At 42.3% G+C, this 22,631-nt stretch overlaps 1 protein-coding gene across 2 annotated transcripts in view; it reads right to left on the reverse strand.

The window, feature by feature from the left end:
- CPQ (carboxypeptidase Q) overlaps positions 1–22,631 on the reverse strand; it is a 192,654-nt gene that overhangs the window by 59,655 nt on the left and 110,368 nt on the right. For both annotated transcript variants that reach the window (XM_048508632.1, XM_048508631.1), the window contains exon 5: positions 18,438–18,549. In XM_048508632.1, coding sequence (XP_048364589.1) covers positions 18,438–18,549 — 112 coding nt within the window. The remainder of the gene's footprint in view (positions 1–18,437; positions 18,550–22,631) is intronic.

Raw genomic sequence — 22,631 nt, forward strand, 5'->3', positions numbered from 1 at the left:
AGGTCTTTCACATCACCCCATTATATGATCTTTTAAACTGGAGATACCAGGTCATCTAGATAAATGCATACCCAATATGTAAAAATCACACAATGCATAAATAACACAACATATAAATAAGCAACAAAACATGTATACTGGTTGTTGTGGGTTTTGCAGACTGTGTGGCTGTGGTCTGGTAGATCTAACATTTCGCCTGCATCTGTGTCTGGCATCTTCAGAGGTTATCACAGAGGGAAATCTGTTACACACTGTGTCCAGTGGCTCCATACGACTGGACAGACAACCAGACCTCTGTGTGTAACAGACTTCCCTCTGTGACACACCTCTGAAAATGCCAGACACAGATGCAGGCGAAATGTTAGGAACAAGATCTACCAGACCACAGTCAAACAGCCTGGAAAACCCACCACAACCAGTTGAATCTGGCCGTGAAAGCCTTCGACAGTACATTAAAATATGTATACAAAAATCAATAAGATATAAAATGAGGCAAAATTAAAGGAAAGGCACAGAATTAGTAAAAAGCATTTTATAGGCGCAAGCAAAGAGAACCCATGCAAAGAAGAAAAAGGGCTGTCATTTTCAAAAACAAAACCTGCAAACATCTAAGGGATTTGCTAGTATACTTCTTAGTTACCATTACAGCACAGGATTAGAGGCTCCTTCCCATTTCAAAACAGCCAGATGGCCAATGATGTCACATTAAGATAATAAAGCAGTAATCACGTTGAAGCCATCATATGTGGCTGCTAGTCAGGGTCAGATAAGGTGCACTTAAAACAAAATGAAGCCTGCTCGGTAGCCTAAAATACGCGTTGAGGAATACTGGACATAAGGCATACCTGATGGTATAGATGCATATTCTCATATTTTCCCCAAGTGGAGTAAAAGAACCTCAGAGATACTTTTTTCGGGGGGAAAAGGGCAGGGGGAAAAGATTAAAGGATGACTTCTCTTCCCGATCAATGCTATTCTTTCCCTTGAAAAAGCTGCCCGGGTGGTTGCCAAAGAGCAAAAAAAGAGCCCAGTGGATTTTCCAGCTCCTTAGGTATAAAGCAAAGAACAATGTTCTGCCGGACTTGTCATGTGCTGCAAAGAACATAAGAACATAAGAACAAGCCAGCTGGATCAGACCAAAGTCCATCTAGTCCAGCTCTCTGCTACTCGCAGTGGCCCACCAGGTGCCTTTGGGAGCTCACATGTAGGATGTGAACGCAATGGACTTCTGCGGCTGTTGCTCCCGATCACCTGGTCTGTTAAGGCATTTGCAATCTCAGATCAAGGAGGATCAAGATTGGTAGCCATAAATCGACTTCTCCTCCATAAATCTGTCCAAGCCCCTTTTAAAGCTATCCAGGTTAGTAGCCATCACCACCTCCAGTGGCAGCATATTCCAAACACCAATCACACGTTGCGTGAAGAAGTGTTTCCTTTTATTAGTTCTAATTCTTCCCCCCAGCATTTTCAATGGATGCCCCCTGGTTCTAGTATTGTGAGAAAGAGAGAAAAATTTCTCTCGGTCAACATTTTCCATCCCATGCATAATTTTGTAGACTTCAATCATATCCCCTCTCAGCCGCCTCCTCTCCAAACTAAAGAGTCCCAAACGCTGCAGCCTCTCCTCATAGGGAAGGTGCTCCAGTCCCTCAATCATCCTTGTTGCCCTTCTCTGCACTTTTTCTATCTCCTCAATATCCTTTTTGAGATGTGGCGACCAGAACTGGACACAGTACTCCAAGTGCGGTCGCACCACTGCTTTATATAAGGGCATGACAATCTTTGCAGTTTTATTCTCAATTCCTTTTCTAATGATCCCCAGCATAGAGTTTGCCTTTTTTACAGCTGCCATGCATTGAGTTGACATTCCCATGGAACTATCAACTAAGACGCCTAAATCCTTTTCCTGGTCTGTGACTGATAGCACTGACCCCTGTAGCGTGTATGTGAAGTTTGGATTTTTTGCCCCTATGTGCATCACTTTACATTTTGCTACATTGAACTGCATTTGCCATTTCTGAGCCCACTCACCTAATTTATCAAGGTCCGCTTGGAGCTCTTCGCAATCCTTTGTGGTTCTCACCACCCTACATAATTTGGTATCATCTGCAAACTTGGCCACCACGCTACCCACCCCTACTTCCAGGTCATTTATGAATAGGTTAAAGAGCACTGGTCCCAAAGCTATCCAGGTTAGTAGCCATCACCACCTCCAGTGGCAGCATATTCCAAACACCAATCACACGTTGCGTGAAGAAGTGTTTCCTTTTATTAGTTCTAATTCTTCCCCCCAGCATTTTCAATGGATGCCCCCTGGTTCTAGTATTGTGAGAAAGAGAGAAAAATTTCTCTCGGTCAACATTTTCTACCCCATGCATAATTTTGTAGACTTCAATCATATCCCCCCTCAGCCGCCTCCTCTCCAAACTAAAGAGTCCCAAACGCTGCAGCCTCTCCTCATAGGGAAGGTGCTCCAGTCCCTCAATCATCCTTGTTGCCTTCTCTGCACTTTTTCTATCTCCCCTCAATATCCCTTTTTTGAGATGTGTATGCTTTTACCAGAACTGGACACTAGTACTCCAAGTCGCTAATGTCAGCATCGCACTGCTTTATATAAGGGCATGACAATCTTTGCAGTTTTATTCTCAATTCCTTTTCTAATGATCCCCAGCATAGAGTTTGCCTTTTTCACAGCTGCCATGCATTGAGTTGACATTCCCATGGAACTATCAACTAAGACGCCTAAATCCCTTTCCTGGTCTGTGACTGATAAGCACTGGACCCCTGTATGCATGTATATGTGAAGTTTGGATTTTTTGCCCCTATGTGCATCACTTTCTTACATTTTGCTACATTGAACTGCATTTGCCATTTTCCTGGAGCCCACTCTCACCTAATTTCGATCAAGGTCCGCTTGGAGCTCTTCTTTCAATCCTTTGTGGTTCTCACCAATCCCTACATAATTCTGGTATCATCTGCAGAATCTTGAGCCACCACACGCCACCCACCCACTACTTCCAGGTCATTTATGAATAGGTTAAAGAGCACTGGTCCCAAAGCTATCCAGGTTAGTGGCCATCACCACCTCCTGTGGCAGCATATTCCAAACACCAATCACATCGCTCGCGTGAAGAAGTGTTTCCTTTTATTAGTTCTAATTCTTCCCCCAGCATTTTCAATGAATGCCCCCTGGTTCTAGTATTGTGAGAAAGAGAGAAAAATTTCTCTCTGTCAACATTTTCTACCCCATGCATAATTTTGTAGACTTCAATCATATCCCCCCTCAGCCGCCTCCTCTCCAAACTAAAGAGTCCCAAACGCTGCAGCCTCTCCTCATAGGGAAGGTGCTCCAGTCCCTCAATCATCCTTGTTGCCCTTCTCTGCACTTTTTCTATCTCCTCAATATCCTTTTTGAGGATCGCTGCAACCAGAGACTGGACCTGACAGTACTCCAAGTCGCGGTCATGCATTCACACTGCTTTTATATAAAGAGGGCATGACAATTCTTTGCAGTTTTATTCTCAGATTCCTTTTCTAATGATCCCCAGCATAGAGTTTGCCTTTTTCACAGCTGCCATGCATTGAGTTGACATTCCCATGGAACTATCAACTTAAGAGCGCCTAAATCCTTCTTTCCTGGTCTGTGACTGATAGCACTGACCCCCTGTGAAGCGTGTATGTGAAGTTTGGATTTTTTGCCCTCTATGTGCATCACTTTTACATTTTGCTACATTGAACTGTGCATTTGCCATTTCTGAGCCCACTCACCTAATTTATCAAGGTCCGGCTTTGGAGCTCTTCAAGCAATCCTTTGTGGTTCTCAAATTCAATCCCTACATAATTTGGTATCATCTGCAAACTTGCAGCCACCATTAATGCTCACCTCCTACTTCCAGGTCATTTTATGAATAGGATTAAAGAGCACATGGTCCCAAAAGCGGATCCTTGGGGGACACCACTCCCGACATCTCTCCATTGTGAGAACTTCCCATTTAGCATACCCACCTCCCTTTTGTTTCCTGTTTCTCAACCAGTTTTTTAATCCATAGGAGGACTTCCTCTTATTCCCTTCCATTGCTATGTTTTTTTCTCAATAGTCTCTGGTGAGGGAACTTTGTCAAAAAGCCTTTTGGAAATCCAAGTAGACAATGTCCACCGGGTTCACTCCTCTGTCCACATGCCTGTTTACACCCCCTCAAAGCAACCTTCTAGTAAGTTTGTAAGACAGGGATTTTGCTCCTCTGCAAAAGCCATGCTGACTCCTTTCTCCAGCAGGTGGTCTTGCTTTTTCTACATGTTTGTATAATTTTATCTTTTAATGATAGATCTCTACTAATTTACCAGGGAACAGATGTCAAACTGACTTGGCCTGTAATTTTCTCGGGTCCCCCCCTAGATCCTTTCTTAAAAGATTGGTGTGACATTGAAAGCCCATCTTCCAGTCTTCAGGGATGGAGCCTGGATTCTCAGGGATAAGTTGCATATTAAAGTGAGAAGATCAGCAATTTCGTATGCTTGAGCCTTTTCTTTAAGCACTCTTGGGTGCAATGCAATCTGGGCCAGGGGATTTGGTGCAACATTTAGTTTATCAATGGCTGCCAGAACTTCTTTCCTTTGCTCTACCACTATCTTCGCTAGTTCCTCCGATTCGTCTCCTAAGAAGCTTGGTTCAGGTGCAGGAATGTTCCTCACGTCCTCTTGGGTGAAGACGGATGCAAATAATTCATTCAGCTTCTCTGCAATCTCCCTGCCATCTTTTAGCACACCCTTTGTTCCTTTGTCATCTAACGGGCCTACTGCTTCCCTTGCTGGCTTCCTGCCTTTGATGTACTTGAAGAACTGTTTGTTGCTGGTCTTGATGTTCGCAGCCATGCGTTCCTCATAATTCTTTTTTGCCTCCCTTACAGCTAACTTGCTTCTCTTTTGCCACCATTTGTGGCTAGCTTAGCCAGCTAGGATATAATGCAATCACGCTTAGGCACACCCCTTCACAGAAGCTGTGTTCACAAGTTATGGTGAACATATGTACACTTACGTAGCATACATAGTATCTCACTTTACATTTAACTCATATGTACGGTACATCAAACAGGTTTGAAACCCTACATCTGTCCAGGGATTGATCCCTAGTTTGTTGGCTGTCACTTACAAACAGGTATATGCATGTGCAAGCAGGGTAAATACAGAATCAGTGCAACCTCGTATTATGTTGTACTCCTTCCTGAGCCCTTTGGGGGATGGCGGCCAAAAAATCTAAAGTATAAATAAATATTTTAAAAAATGTCAACAGATCTACTAGTACAGAGTTATGTTGAGAACTGTTTACAGAATAATTTGTCTGGGGATTGGGTCTCAAAATTTGCCACTATGGTTTTCTTATAGATATGTGACCAAAATACCCTTGGTATGAGATGAGAGCTGGAAGGTAAGCAGCGACCAAAAAGTTCAGCAGCGAGCAAAAAGTTCAGGAGCAAAAAGTTGGATTTTTCAGAAGTAGTAACTTTTGTGTTACCTTGTGTGCAAGGCTACCGATCTAGTGATAAAGAGGACCAAACACAGAGGCTGTGATGGTCCGTGGTTATCCACTCACTGGGATCTCAAAAGCCATATACATTTATTTTCTTTTTTAAATGTCTTCATATAAAAACAAAAGATACAAAATGATAACTGCTAATAAATACATGAAGCTGCATTCTATATACTGAGTCAGACTGTTAGTGTATCAAGGGCAATACACTCTACTCTAATTGAAGCAGTTCTCTGGAGTCTCAAGCAGTGGCGTTGTGCCCATGGGGCGGGGGGGTGCAATGCCCCGGGAGGAGCAGCAGTAGAGGCGTGGCCGGGCTGTCGAGGGGGCGTGGCGGGGGCGTTCCAGGGTGGGTGCAGGTGATGCTGCAGCAGGGGCGCAGGGCAAACAAGTGCCCCGGCTGCAGTTTTCCCTCGGTCTGCCCATGGTCTCAAGGAAGAGTCTGTCACATCACATATCAACTGGAGATGCCAGGGGTTGAACCTGGGGCCGTCTGCATGCCAAGCAGATGCTTTGTCTCTGGGCCATAGTCTATCCCCTATGTTACAGTGAATGCATGTACAGTGTACATTTGATTTTTCTTTACTTGTACACTGAGTAACATGATCAACACCCGTACAGCTAACATTTGATCTAAACATCACGTTTATCTATGTACTGGTCCCTGGTTTCACTTCTAAAGTGAATCATGATGGCTATTCCTTTCAAAAAAATGGATGCATGCACATATATCCAGGATGTAGGCAAGTTCACTGTAACATCTGTACAGAGTGAACATTATAGCCCATTGTTGCTCAGAAATATTTCTGTTCACTGTGTGACTTTTTAGCATTGTTCATCCTTTTAAAAGGTTCAAATGTCCTGAAATCTCAATCTGCAATGTTGCAGTAATCAGTGAACAAAATACATTTTTCTATCATCTTATCACCAAATTCATTTCCCCCCATTCTTTTTAAATACACGAGTTTAAGAATAAAAGCTGCTGATTGAACTGGCATGGACTGACTCTCTGCCATATATATCTGACCCCTCTAATAAATTTGTTCAAATGGAGGCACATAAATATGACCTAGGACATTAACAGGTGTCCTTCAGGGGCCTCCTCTGGAGAAAATCCACTAGAGAGGAAGAAGGCAAGCATGCCACTTGGATCCATGCAAAAGGAAAAATGTGAATTAAAAAACATGATTTGCAGTTTTTGACTGGTATACTATAATGAGCATCCATGTCAATCTCCCTTTAGTCAGCAGGAATATTAAATAGAGGTATATGTTACATGTGACATCTAAGTAACTGTTTCACTGATACCACATTTGAGAGGTTTAGGAAAATGAATTACTTCAGCCTTCTTGAAGATATTGCCTTCTTTCATTTCTGCCTCGTAGTTTAGGTCTGATCTCTTTTAAACCCATTTGTGTAGCTGAAATATAATACAAGCAGGATGTGTATGACATGTTTCATTATGGCTGCTCAATTATTTTTTTTTGGCAGCATCTCCCAGCGTTTCCATTCCAGGAGGGGGAAGGAGGTGATCTGGTTTCACAAGGCATAAGAGATTCTCTGAATGCCAGTGGCATTTAACAGTCTGAGTGGAAACTTACTCAACACCTTTTAAACAGCACCCGATGACAATACAACAGACTATCTATAACTTGGATAGAGAAAACAAGCATGCTGGCTACATTTTTAGATGCATATTTTGTTACAGGAGCCTTAGACTCATGTGTCAAACACATGACTAAGATACAGTCCCATGCACGGTTCTGTGTCGTTTTCTATAAATAAGATGGAAAGATTAAATATGCTCTCCCACAATGGCCTGAATAAAAAAAAATTTAAGCTTGTTGATGTTTTAGTCTCATTTGTCCTGGTTAGGAAATCACACAACTGGGCTACAACTATCTATTTATTTATTTTGAAGTCTAATTACCCTTGCAATCTATATAGGCCTTTATCCAGTTCTAGGTACCTATAGAACACAATACTGTGCCAAGTTACTCCAGTTCAAAGCTCCAGTCAATTGGCTTGGACTGGAATAACTATGTATAGAATTGCAACGATACTATGTTGGACCAGTGGCTCCATACGACATCCCTGTCCACATTAATAGATACATCCAACTAGTTCACTGGGGCCTGGTGAAGCATCTCAATAAGAGTGCAGCTGTGCATAGCTTGTGGGCCAGAGGCTTGATTAATCCTCAGGGTACAGCAGCAGTTAAGTACTTCCAGAAATTGATAATATGATCCCTAAAGCCAGTCCCAATCGGACTGCAGTGTTTTGTACCAAGTGAAGCTTCTGAATGGTTTTTAGAGCACCCTGGAATAATCCGACTTGGATGTGATCACTACGGGGATAGATAATATAGGCTTCTGGGGTGCCGATACATGTGCTCTACCTTCTGGCGAGCACCGGAGACACAGGATCTCATTTATGGAACTGACTCCCCATAGAAATTCACCCAGTGCACAATAAATTCTTGACGTCTGTCAAAAACATTTTTATTCCCCCTGGCCTTTCATTAAAAATCGAGGGTTTTAAAAACCATTCATCCATGCTTGCATCATCCTTATTACTGCTGGTTTGACTGCTGTGGAATTTACTGCTACTTCTATTGCTGATTTTCCTTGCCAGTGACATAGCTAATTATTCTTTACCTCTTGGTTTTATTGTTGATTGCATTACATGTTTAATTGTTGCTAGAGCAAAGAGAGCAAAGCGTTTTAAAAGCATGGGATCGTGTGAATCACAAATAAATGACAGATAAATTATTTACCTAGAATCATAGAATCATAGAGTTGGAACCAGTGGTGGGATCCAAAAATTTTAGTAACAGGTTTCCATGATGGTGGGATTCAAACAGTGGTGTAGTGCCAATGGGGCTGGGTGGGGCTGGGCGGGGCACGACGGGGGTGTGGCCGGGCATTCCTGGGCGGGGCTGTGGCAAGGATGCAGCCGCTGCGCTGGTCCTTAGGCGGGAAATGAATGCACGAAGGCGCAGGCTGCCACGCACGCTGCTGCACCTCCTGCTAGACTGCTTCAAGTTCTGCGCGCTACTGCTGAGAGGAGGGGCGTAACTAAGGCAAAAATCACGTGGCAAAATCACCAATTAGAAACCCCCTCTCGGCACACACAAATAATTAGTAACCTACTCTTGGAACCTGTGAGAACCTGCTGGATTCCACCTCTGGTTGGAACAGACCACAAGGGCCATCAAGTCCAATCTCCTGCCATGCAGGAACACACGATCAAAACACTATGCTAGGAAAAATAACTGTGGATGGCTACCTCCCTCATATCCTGCATGCTAATTTCCATGAAGTTGGCTATCATTGCCTAGTATGCTAGATCTGATGGTCTGATCCAGCAAAATAATTCTTCTCCCACTCTCATTGTACCAGAACCTGGCATCTCTATTCTACCCAGCTTGGTGTAGTGATTAAAAGCAGTAGACTCTAATCTGGAGAACTGGGTTTGATTCCCCACTCCTTCATAGGAAAACTGCTGGGTAATCTTGGGCCAGTCACAGTTCTCTCAATACTCTCTCGGCCCCCACTCACAATGTACCTGTTTTGTGTGGAGGCAGCCGGGGGTGGGGTGGTGGTGGTGAGGAAATCGATTGTAAGCCACTTTGAGATGACTTGTTTTAGAGGAATGTGGGGTATAAAAACCAATTCTTCTTCATCTTTTTAAAAAAGGTAAGGCTTCCCCTTCAGTTGTGTTCGACCCTGGGGTCCCACTGCAAGCAGTGATTTTATAGGCAAGCCTCTTTGTGGGGTAGTTTGCCATTGCTTTCCCTGGCTATTCTTTACCCCCTAGCTATGAGCTAGGTACTAATTTACCGACCAAGAAATGGATGGATGGCTGAGTTGACCATGAGCCAGCTGCCAGGATATTTGACCCAAAGGGGGCTCGAACTCCTGACCATGTGAGTGGCAGTGCAAGCACTTAACCACTATGCCACGTGGCTCCTCCTTCATCTTTTACCCCAATGTAAACCATTCCTTATTCTTAATCATTACAAAAGTAGGGAGCATGAACTTTAATTCCCCTGGAACCAAATGTGATAATATATCAGCCGACCTCTAATAGTTGTGTTGTCTATGAACCAGATTGATATTATCAGCAATAGATTCAGAGCAAACAAAAGAACGCATTTGTTCAACTGTGCCATAGAGAGAAACACATCTTACTGTGACATGCCTCTGAAGATACCAGCTGCAAATGCGGGGGAAAACTACCAGATCACACCACTTTATTGATCTCTGGAGGCTATACAAAACTGAGCTATGTAGATACACTTTTTTGGGTATAAATTTTGATAGTCTGGTGCATTTTTTTCAAATTGAATTGATTGTTATATAATGGTTTTCATTATTGCTGTTATCTGCCTTGAGTCCTTGTGTGGAGAAAGGCAGATTTAAAATATCATCAATCAGTAACTAGATCTGGATGGCTGTTGATGGAAACAGGATACCGGCTAGATGGTGAACAATATGGGCTCTTTGTCTGATCCAGTAGGGCTCTTAAATTCTTATCATTTTAGCCATTGAAACTTGCTGAATTTACTAAAGGCAGGAAAGGCCAAAGTGGAGGAGGTTGATGTTTTGAACAGCAGCGGCTGCAAGGGAGATAGTGTGGTAAGAGATCAGCTTTGATTTCTAGGAGCAGACACATAATGAAAGGCGAGTCTAATATTACAGAGGAAGAATAGATTATATTTGATTAAATTTTTATGGGGAGGAAGAAGGGCACAAAGAAAATGGAGAGAGCTCAAAATGTGATGGGAAACAAATTCAGGTTGTGATTTCAAAAATAAATGTGATGGAGATCAAAGCAGATTAAACAGGGAGAAGAGGAGTTATGAGGAAGGCACAAGAAGTTCAGCGTTGGACATCTTCCCTTTAGTGAGGTAATAGGCCAATTAAAGATGAAATATACAGTAGGCACACAAGACTGTACAGGGACTAGAGGTGCGCTGGTGAGTAATCTGTGCTGAGGTAATAGCCAAGCTATGAAAGGAAGAAAAATGGTGAAATGTGGATGTGCTGAAGATAACTATCTTCCAAGAACAGTGTCAACCAGAGAATAAGGAAGCTCTGGTCCTTTTTGTGTGGATCAGTTTAATTCCAGCTGCTTGCAGATAAGTGAGAAAGTTAGCTATTATTGTAAAATCAGAGGTAAGTTTTCCATAAAATATAATATAATCAGACTTACTGTGTCCGTCATCTTTTGCAAGATGGAGATATTTTTTGCCTGCTTGATTTTTGACCCTACACATTTGTACAGTTCTTTTTTACTCTGTTGGCTGAGTGATTCATAGACCATTGATAAGGCTGAAATATCCTATCCATCCCAATTTTTACCTGAACACCACTAGGCAGTCCAAAATGATATTCATAAAGTAGTTCTCAAGTTAGATGCAGACTATGAAAAACAGCATGCAATGGAACTTGAACGATGAACGAATGAGGACAGGCAGGCCTATGCACCCATCTCCTATGCACCCATCTCCTTCTGCCAACAGGTCCGGTGGCATTCCTTTACTTTAGGCATTCCTGTCTAGTAACCCTTGCTGACTGATCTTACTGACTAAAGCCTACCCTTGTCGACAACTCAATTGTTGCTGTCAATAACCTCTCTTTGCATTGTCTTGAGTTCTCAAAAATCAATACAAGCTGGATCTGATGCAGGCTGTTACCCCCAACTCCAGGCCTAAGAAGTTTGCTCTGTTATTCTTCAGCACTCCCTTCAGTTTCAGAATTGCTCCATTTGCTGCCTACTAATTTTCCGCATTGAGTTATTTAGAATCCACAAAAGCAATGCTGGCATGTTCCACACTAGAATACGTCACGTTCTTTCATTTTCATTCTGACAGAAACATAAAAATTTGTTTTAGCCTTTGAACTAGACCTGGCTTTGCACTTGCCATTTTGCTCCTGTGCTTTTCCCAAGTGAAATAGAGATATATTTAGGGTTCTGTCCACACACCCTCTGTAATAGTCTCTCTGTCTCAGTGACACAGGACCTGTCTAGCCTCAAGCTGAATGGGTCATATTAAATGTGTACGTGGCCTTGCCCTCTGTTGTGTTTTGCATTCAGGTGGTTAGAGTGGATTCAGAAGATCTGAAATCCCTTTGCCACCAAGTTCTAACCTACACTGTCTATCTTGAAAGTAATACGTACATGTAAGCCTTTAATGAAGTCGATACAGGGCAGAATGGAAAACCAAGAATGGAAAACCCATTTTCAGTATAACAAGTTCCCAGTTCAACCTATGTAAATTAGGGTTGACCTCTCAGATCCAAACTGCAGTGGGAGCATTTAGGAAGTGGAGACTTCAAAACAGCATTGCACAATGCTGTGATCTCACTTCTGACTAGGAACCTGGAAGTGATGTGATGATTTAAGATCTCACCTGACCTCTGTGGTAAAAATAATAGAGACTGGGAAAATTCCTAGAATGTCACTGCACTGTTCTGATGTCACTTCTGGGTTTCAGCCAGAAGTGATGTTTGCCCACTACAAGGGGGCAAATGGCAATTCAAAAGGAAACATGCACAGAAAAATAGAATGTAGATGTATATTTTTTCCAGCCTAAAAACACTACAGCGGTTTCAGATATAAATACTTGAAGTGACACTTGAGGCCTATATTCTGTGTACTCTTTTGCAGAGTAGAGGTCTCTTTTCTGACAAAAAAAGTCTGATGTACAATCCACTACAGCACCTCAGGACTCTTTCCACTATATGCACAAACCAAGATGAATTTGGGGTGGGGGGAGAATATAGTTTCATTTTCAGTTTTAACTGTACTTTAAAGGGTAGTTGGTTATTTACACTCTAATGAACTCTAAACTTAATTCTAAGAAGAATCCTTCGTGGTTTAATGGTTTAAAAATTCTGTTTGACAGGGTTTTTACTCAGAAATAGAGGACTGCATGTAGAGTTAGCTGTGAAGATATTTACTGTGCCTTCCCATTATATTTGTTTGTACCAGTACTAAAAGGTCTACTGGTAGTATTATTTCTGGAAGTTACTACAGGGAACTAGTTACTACAGTTTTATTACATTTAATTGCATAGGTTCTTTCACATAGTCAGTGGACATACACTAGTCAAATAAATAAAGGAACAATAGTCTAAAGGTACACCTTCACCATCACAGCAGCCATCTTTCCTTTCAATGGGTTGCTATGGGAACAGCCTCAGGAACATGCTCCCTGGCTCTCTATGGATGCATCAGGGTTCTTTTTGTTTTCATGGGAAAAACTGGTTGCACTGGGCTTTATCCATCTATCTGTGAGATGCTAATGCCATTGTAAAAGTTACCTGAAACAGCAAGACACACCTGCAGGGCTTCACCTTCATGAGACACCTCCAGGCCAGCTATTCATAGGGCTAAAATAGACAAGGCAAGCAGTAGCAAGCACTTCCCCATGATTTTTGAAAATCAAAACCAGAACCAAGTGGCTGCAAGTTTGAGAAAAGGGAGGAGAGACAGCAAAGGGTACTTCTTTCTGTTCAAAATCCTTCCCAAAGTTTCTTTTCTCTCCCACACTCCCCAGAGGAAAAGCCAGAAGACTGCTTGTACCATATTCCTCTGTCATTCTTCACACTTTCCTCTGGCCAGATTCCCTCTTAATTGCTTGCTGGAAAAAGTCTATGTTTGAGCCATGCAGTCTCAGCCCTAACTTTTAAGTAATTTGCTTCCCATTCAAATCCTGGAATGAGAAAAATTCTGCTTGCTTTATTCCATCCCTGATTATCTACACATAAGTATTCCATTCTTTTCCTTCCACACCTCATTGTCAAATTTATTTTCCAGCTTTTAGCATTCCAAATAGTTGCTTGAATACACATCTTTCTCCAACATTTGATCTGATCTGTTATGACATGAGTGATCACAGTAATGGTACACAGTTCCCTGACCTTGTATGTGCAGGTGTTTGTGTGCTTGCAATTTGGATCATTGTGTAATTAAATATATTTAAAATATGACAAAATGCTGTGCCAGCATATATGTGTGTGTGTGTGTGTGTGTGTGTGTGAGAGAGAGAGAGAGAGAGAGAGAGAGAGAGAGAGAGAGTTGCGAAAAACTGAAAGCCTGTATTTACCTGTATTTACAAGACACATTGTATGTGTGTGTGTTGTTTTTATTTTATTTTATTTTATTGGTATTTATTTGCTTCATTTATGTGGAGAAATCAGTTCTCTAACCAGGAGAACAAATACTGTTAAGTGAAGAAAGCTTCCAGCAAAGGTCTTCCAAGGAGCTAAAGGCAAGAAGTATTTGCCATCAAAGAAAAGACTGGATGAAGAGCACAAATAGCCTAGGTAAAGACCAGGGTATCTCAGTAGGACCTGAGGGAAGAATGCCTCAGTAGGACCTGAGGGAAGACTGCAAAACAGTCTGAGGCAGTTGCCTACCAGCATCAACAGGAAGCTGCCAGGTCAATCAGGACATTCTCCATCAGTAGGCCTATAAAGTATTGGTTGGGATGGAGGAGCAGGAAAATTGGTCTTTTGTTTTATTAAGAGAGCTTCATCTTTGTAACAGTCCTTTGTTTTGTTAACTTGGTAATGGTTTGTTACTAGAGATAGAGTTGCACATATGTTTGATTTGCAGTGTATTTATTTATGTATTTATTTCTTTTAAGGTATGTATTTATTTCTTTTAAATTCTTTATTTCCAGGGGACCTGACCAAGAATCTGGGGTTTTACATCTGCCATGACATCTATGGACAGAACAGAAGCCTGTTTCAAATAGCAAAGGCAGTCCCCTGTGCATGCACCAAGTCATTATTGACCCATGGGGTGAAATCTCATTATGACGTTTGCTAAGCAGGCTGTTTACAGGGTTGTTAGTGTTAGAACATGTGTTTAGATGAGCAAAATCTAAAAGACAGCTGGACCCTCCTTCTGGCAGGTGCCGTGTGAAATTTAGGACTGAGTGCACAACATGTACCATGTGCAAAACCTGATAAGGTAAGGGCACCTGATTGGTACCACATATGTATATAGATAGCACAGACAACAGAGTGATGTGTGCCTGAAAACACCTGTGTTCTGGAGAAGCACTTTGTCAGTAGATAGCAATAAATAGAACTGCACTGGTGACTGTGTATCTGTCTGTATATATATATATCCCAGCTACTCCCAACGTGTGTGTGTGTGTGTGTGTGTGTGTGTGTGTGTGTGTGTGTGTGTGTGTCTGTGTCTGTCTGTCTATATGAATAATCATTTTGTAGTTGACAAAATTAGGAAAGCAAAAAACAAACAAACATGTGATGACCTCTGTCCCAGTATGGTATATTTGTGAGTGGACAGATCTTATTTGTGAGGAAAGTTTGACAGACAAGAATTAAATGAACAATTTTACTGAGGAATCATGAAAATAAGAAAAATGTCCAGTCTATCATTAATCGAGTAGTCTCAGTGAAAGACCAGCAAAAGAAACTCTAGACAACTAAACAATCAAGAGAAGGACTATATCCCATCACCACAGTCATACTATTACTATAACTACTGGTGTAGGTCTTAAAACTAAAGATGCACCGTGATATGTTTGGACAGCCTCCACTAAGTTTGTTGCCAAGAAATCTGCCTCTAAAGATTCAGTCCACCCATTAATCTTCTCAACTGTCATTCCTGAAGGCAAGATTCTATCTCAGTAATTAAGGCATTGGAGCTGCAACCCAAATTGAAAGTCTGGTTTCAGTCCTGAAAGCAAGGGTGGTAAAGGGAATGCCCATCTGGCAGCCCAGAACATGAGCAATGTGGTTTGAATAAGCCTGCAGGGAAAAAAACCCCTGTGCTCATATAGCATTCAGATCAGAACTACTTTGGCTGTTTTCAAAGGATCTTGCTCCTCATGCCAGTGGCAGAATTCTAATTCTCCATCCAAACAACATTTACCAAAGAAACACGTGGACCTCCATGACAATGAGCCTGAAGTGTCTGTTGGACCCACCATGAGGGAACCTATTGTAGGGTATGTACTTTGCCCCTGTACCCTGAAGGCTTGGCCCATGAAGAGCTGTCTCGGCTAACTTTCCTTTGACATCAGCAAAGACCTCACACAAACAATTAGGGCTTTCCACAAATGGGAACTGCAAATCAAATCAAAGGGATGCTTTCTTCTGACCACCCGTGAGATACTCTCCTGGACATCTGAAATGGGCAGTAGTCAAAGGAACAGCCACATGGGCTCTCAAAACAGCTTCAGGAATGTGGTTGGAATAAGGGCAAAGGAAACAGACCCCTGGCTTGGTTACAGAAGGTGAGATGAAACTCTTTCTACTTTGTATCCCAGGCAGAACAAAATAACATAAATCTGGATCTCCACAATTTGCTGTTTATTATGCATAGGTAATCCTTTGCCCAGCCTGGACTGGTGACCATCTTTTCTGAAGGAGTGATGGATCAGTAGCTTCCATTTGTGATAAAAAATGAACTGGCTATTGCATTTTGCCATAAAGCCAAATTTATGAGCTTTAACTAATGTTGATTTTAAATTTGCAGTCTTTTAAAAAAGGAATTTCTTCACTGATTCATAGCTTTCTTTCATTCATTAGTCATTCATTGCACTGCCTGTGTCATCAACTTTCATCATGCAACATGGGTTAACTATCAAGATTGCAAAAAACACACACACACACACGATGAAGTAAACTCCCAAAATGTCATGAACATCGAAGCAATAAAGCTCCAAGCAGCTGTATTGTAAGCTTCATCAAAAATTGTCTAACAAATCTGATTCTGAATGCATCCTCATTCTGAAAAACTGAAATTCTCATTGGGTATGTTGGCATCACTATCAGCATCTGAAGATCTAGTTATCCATCCTTAAATATTTTTTTTAGGGGACAAGATGTCAGTGTTAATTTTTCCAGTTAAAATATTATCCACTGCACTTGAATGGCTTTTAGGTAGTTAAGTTAGGTTATTAAAACAGACAATTAGTCATGTAGAATCTGGGCAGAAAACCATTCCATCAGTGGCAAGGTACAGCTATTTTCCTTTCTTTCAATAGTCCATGAAACTGTGAAGTTATGGAAAGAGGAAGAACGTGCATAAATAAAGTATTCATTTGTCCAACTACTATTTAGTTTGCAAAATGCACTACAGCTTGTTAGAATTATTACTAGTGGCAAGAAGTGTTTTCTGATGGTTTACGTTTATCTTTAATAAAATCAAGCGAATGACTGGAATACATTCTGGTTGATACTGATTAATGAACTGCCAAGTTAACAGCAGGGTTGTTTCTTCACTTAATAATGCTTTCCCCTCTAAAAGCCTTTTTCAGACAGCAAGTAAGGCTGAAAGTGTGGAGATGGTAGTTCAGTACGGCACCCACTGGCCCCACTCTGACCTCTACAAGTGATCAATTCCACTGGAGAAAATGGTTCCCATGGAAGGAGCACCTTATTGTGTTATACCCCAGTGATGTCCCTTCCTTCCCCGAGCTCCATTCTCCCTGGGCTCCAGCCCCAAATATCCAGGAATTTCCCAACCCAAAGTTTGTCTGCTGAACTTTGCCAGCTGTCATGGGCCCAGGTTCAGATAGCAAGGAATCCTTGAATGAGGATTCCTTCACGGTCCACCATTTTCTCTTGAATTCTAGTCAGTACTCAGTCAGTACCATAGAGGAAGTGTGATTGCTTGATTCTTACTGTCAACATTTTCTTCTTTATAACAGCAGAGGATAATACTTCCTATATTTCAGCATTGTTAGGATGAGTAATGCTGAAAGGACCTGTTTAAATCTCACCTGAACTACCATGAACTCACAAGCAACCACTATATTCTTGGCCCCTCCTCCGCAATAATAATGTTAATAATTAGTACGATGACATGGTTTGGACAATACATAAATGCTGAGTAATGAGAACCAGGGTGAACAGAGTACTGGCCTGGGACAGGGATCAGCTGGGTTCAAATCCCATCAAAGTCAGAAAGCTTGTCAGATGGTCTTGGTTGATATAAAGAAAAACAGACCAATTCTGTATACCTTGAGCTCCTGTGTGGGATACAACTAGGGCTGTCAGCTCCAGGTTAGGAAATAGTTGGAAATTTGGGGGGTGGAGCCTGAGAAGGGTGGGGTTTGGGGAAGAGAGGGACTTAAATGGGATTCAATGTGATAAGAGTCCAATGCAACTATTTTCTTCAAGTTGACTGACTTCTATTGACTGGAGGTCAGTTGTAACAGTGGGATATCTCCAGCCATCACCTGGTAGCTAGCCACCCTAGATGCAACAATGCAATCCCAAGAACACTTCCTGGGAATAAGCCCCACTGAGTATTCTTAAGGAGAATTCTGGGTAGAACTGCTTGGGATTGCTTTCTTAATGTACCAAATTATAAAGAAATCCCATATACAAAGGGACAGAGTTTGATGGTAAAATGGGTATGATGGAGACTGACAGTCCCCCCAGACCATACAACAGAGCTATTCATAAGATATCACATATGTATTTGATATGGCCTATATGATGTTCTCATGAGCACAAGAATACAACAGTTCACAACTGTGTTTCCTTGTTACTGTGTAATCCTACACAAAACTGCAACCTCAAAAATCCACTGAAGTCAAAGGGCTTAGAAATGTGTAACTGCATAAGATTGTGCAGCTAGATTCTCAACACTCAGATAAACCTTTAATTCTTGTCAAACTTCAGATATGAAAAATCTGGAAGTGTTACTTTGTAAATTAACAGCCTTGCAGGTTTCCTACAAAAACAGCTATTATTGTAGGGAAACTCTTGGGAATAATTACATTGCAAACAAACACTTTTCACCAGAGCAAGGATGAGGTACAATAATTATACTGGCTGTCATTTCTGAGGAAAAAAAGTTTAAGAAATCATGCAATTCTTTACTCTTTACATCATTTTAAGGTAAATATTTACCAAGATCCTTGAGGAGAGATAATGCTTCCCATGAAACAAACGCTCCACCGCCGTCATCCATGGCTCCCTGCCCGACATCCCAGCTGTCCAGATGTCCACTGACCAGCACAATCTAAAAATATAACCAAGAATATTTGCATGAAATAGCTGCATTGGAATCCTATCGAATTATTTAACTCTTCGATGGGTCTAATGGTCCAAACCATGATTTCACAAAAATGTTTTGGCCAATGAGGTCATTCTAAATTACAGTTATGTCCCAGTGGAAAGTGATGAATTCATGTTTGGATGATCAAAAAGTTGGGCTGATTTCTCAACATGTAATATTCCTCAGCCTATTTTTGATAGTTTTAAGAAAGTTTTTATGTCTTATTGGCATCTGTATATCACTTAGAGCATTGTGACTATCAGAAAAGTAATAAATCCATTCACAAATAACTAAATAACATTTCAAAACATAAGAAAAGAACTGCTGGATCACAACCGATGGCAATTCTTGTTCACATCTTGTTTCCCAAAGAAACAATCAGATACTTTAGGGCAAACAGTCAATGGTCAAAGTCTTATTCCATTTTTCCACCTCATTGACTGCTATTTAAAGGTATATTCCCTCTGAACATAAAAGTTTTATTTAGCCATTAATACTAAGAGAGTCAATATTGAGAGCCAGTGTGGTGTAGTGGTTAAGAGAAGTGGACTGTAATTCGGTGAACCAGATTTGTTTCCCAATTCCTACATTTGAAAACTGCTGATGACCTTAATGACAGCTCTCTCAGAACTCTCTCAACCCCACCTACTTCTCAAGGTATCTGCTGTGAGGAGTTTGTAAGCCACTTTGACACTCCTTATGGTTGACAAAAGCGGGGGACAAATCCAAACTCTCCTACTAACAGCTATCAATGGACCAATACTCTGAATCAGGGGTCCCCAAACTACGGCCCGGGGGCCAAATGTGGCCCCCTGAAGGCATTTATCCGGCCCGCCAGGCATGGCGGCGATGGCTCCATTCATGTGCAGTGGGGGCTTGAGGGAGAGGAGGAACCGGCCCCAACGGCTGTTGATTGCAATTACATGATGGCACCCCCAAATCTCCATGAATTTTCTGACCCAGAGTTGGAAACCTTACACGTGGCAACTCCTGCTCCGCCCTTCCCTCTTGGCTACTCCATGTGTTGCTCTCAGGCTTTCTGTTCCGCCTCACTCCCATTGGCATCAGCCAGGCTGGTGAATTGCTCGCTGGCTGCTAGGGAGGAAGAACCCAGGAAGATACCTAATCCTGGGTTAGATGGAATGCTTCATTGGCAAAGTTCTGCTTTTTTTTTTACAGGGGAAGGTATTCCACAGCCTCCCCAACAATATTTGGAGCCCACCCTGTACTTGACATACTTTGGTCACTGTTCTAAAAATAGACCATGACAGAAAGGCTGAAAGGTGAAATCAAACATTTTACAATCATTTGTGCATAGGAATTTGTTCATAGTTTTTTTTAGTCCGGCCCTCCAACAGTCTGAGCGACAGTGTACTGGCCCCCTCTTTAAAAAGTTTGGGGACCCCTGCTCTGAATGAATTAAAAAACCCTTCTCAAGTGATTTAAACTAGCTGCCATTGTTAGATCTTGTGGCAGTGAATTCCATACATTATGTGCATTAAATAATTATTTAATAAAAATTGGCTGGCATGTGCTGGCCCATATTATTACTATTTTAAGGAATTAGGTGGGGTTTCCCAGTTGTGATAATAGAGAAGAAGGGGAGGATGAGAAGAAAAAGTTTCCACAGTGTGATAACACGGATCCACCTAGGCAAGTTTTTCAACAAACAGCCATGACTCTAAAGGAGACATTAACTATCCAAAGAGTATCTTGCTGACAAGACTGTAAATTGGTCAACCTGTTTTCATCAAACACTGAACTTAGAAAATGTGCCTTTGCCTGGAAGTGAATTATGGGCTACTGTGTAAGTGTATTGCAAAACCTGAATTTGCAGAAGAAGCAATACTTTATCTGGAGCAGTGAAAGACTATCTTGTTAATACTGTGTGATGTTCCCTGGCAACCACAGCTATGTGAGAATGGCTGATAGAGAATTACTTTTTTGTTCTTGTGAAAGAAGTTGCATTATAACAGCAGGGAACTTCTGAATCAAAAGGTAGCGTAATCTGTCATGGGATTAGAAACTGCTATCGTAATGGGCACTCACAAATTTCCGAATGTTACACTGTGGGAGGTTATAGTTCAGCAGACTAGGAGAGAACAGATTTTAGCTCTGTCAAATGACGGGCTTACCAAACTGGACTAGTTCACCACAACGGCAACAAACAAAACCATAGCCTGTGATTCTAGTGGAATAGCAAATTAGAGCTTGCTGTGAAAGTATTAGATTTCCTTGAAGGAAGGAAGAGGAAGGGGAAAGTGTGTGAGCTCGAGGATTCTGCAGGCTCATTCTTAAAACATGTGCAATTCAATATTATAGTGGCCCTCAAGCTGAGCTGACAGCTCTTGAAATGAATGGCCCTGACACCTGGACAGGGCCTGGGGATCAAACTAGGGCTGGTTACAGGTTGTGGGCAAACCGTGCCCAAGAGTCTCCTCCCTCCCATAGCACCACCCCCCCACATATGCCCACAGCTCCATGTGTCTTTCATTCCCACTCACCTGCTGGTGTTTCCAATTGCCCACACTGTGAGCACAGTGCTATTGCCATACATCATCTGCATGGCAGGAATTGAGCAACAAAGGGAATAGGAATGACAGCAAGGTTTGCAAAGGTATGAGGGCAGCGTAGGCCGTGTGGAAGCCCTGCGTTTCAGCAGCCGCCTCACATCAGAGTATGCTGACGTTGGCCCTGAGTGAAATCCCTGAATCAAAGTGGGCAAAGCCAAAAACAGTGGTGCGGCGGAAAAACACAGGGTTGCCAGCCTCCAGGCAGGAGATCTACTGGGATTGCAAATGATCTTCAAACGACAGAGGAGAGAGCTGCACTTTTTGCCCAGAGATAATTGGTCATTTTTTTTCATGAACTGGACAGAGATGAGTCCGCCCGAAGAAAATGGCCACTTTGGGAAGGTGGATTTTATTGGCATTATATCCCATTGAAATCCCTCCAATCCCCAAACCCCACCCTCCTCAGGCTCCTCTCTGAAAATCTCCAGTATTTTCCTACCTCGAACTGGCACTCCTAGCATAGGAGTGGCCAAACCAGGGGTCTGAAAACTGTGGCTCTCCAGATGTTCATGGACTACAAATCCAATCAGCCCCTGCAAGCATGGCCAATTATAGTCCATGAACATTTGGAGAGCCACAGTTTTCAGACCCCTGGTTTCAGACCCCTGGTTTCAGACCCCTGGGCCAAACTATGGTGTTCCAAATATTCATAGACTACAGTTCCCATCAGCCCCGGCCAGCATGGCCAATTGTAGTCCATGAACATCTGGAACACCATAGTTTGGCCACCCACGATAGAAAGTAAATAACAATGGAATCTCACTTCTCTTGGGCTCATTGGGAGAAGACGTGGGGAGGGATTTTGCCAAAACTATTGAGCATGAAGTTAGAATGAAGTTGCTCTATCTGAAGGCACCAAGGAGACAGGAATAAATCAGCCAAGCCTGAGTATTAAGGGTATTTAAATGCACTGTAAGATGGCAAAAGGCTATCTGCCTGACATGTCAATGATTTCTTCTAGTTTCTAAAACACTGATAGGTTAAGGAGTTATGCCCCAATGAATTCAAAGGACTTTTTTCTGAGTAAACACATATAGAATTGGACTGCAAGGGGGGTAAGAATGGCTGCTTACAGAATTCTTCATGCTACAATTTCCATGGGCAGTCTTAACAAATGGGCAACAAGGCTGGGTTTTCTAGACTGAGGGCCCCCCGATTTCCACAGTCCTGACCCGCTCCCCGAGGGAGCAAGCAGGCTCAGTGCAGCAGTCGTTCTGGCTCACCTCCCTAGGGCAAGGGCTTCCCCATGGTTGGACCTCAGTAGCAGGGGAAGGCACGTGGGGGCCCCAGCGAGGTATGGCAGTGGTTCTAAGGTCCCATCCTGGATTTTTGCCCAGAATCACTAGGACCACCCTTGACTATTTCCATTCACAACTTCTTCTGCAGAACTTGGACCCCTTCTATCTCCAGGGGCAGGCTGCAGAAAAAGTATTGGAGGCCATGCTTCAAGGTAAATTCTCCAGACATTTTCTA

Source organism: Sphaerodactylus townsendi, linkage group LG09 (assembly GCF_021028975.2).
Source record: "Sphaerodactylus townsendi isolate TG3544 linkage group LG09, MPM_Stown_v2.3, whole genome shotgun sequence".
Lineage (NCBI taxonomy): Eukaryota > Metazoa > Chordata > Lepidosauria > Squamata > Sphaerodactylidae > Sphaerodactylus > Sphaerodactylus townsendi.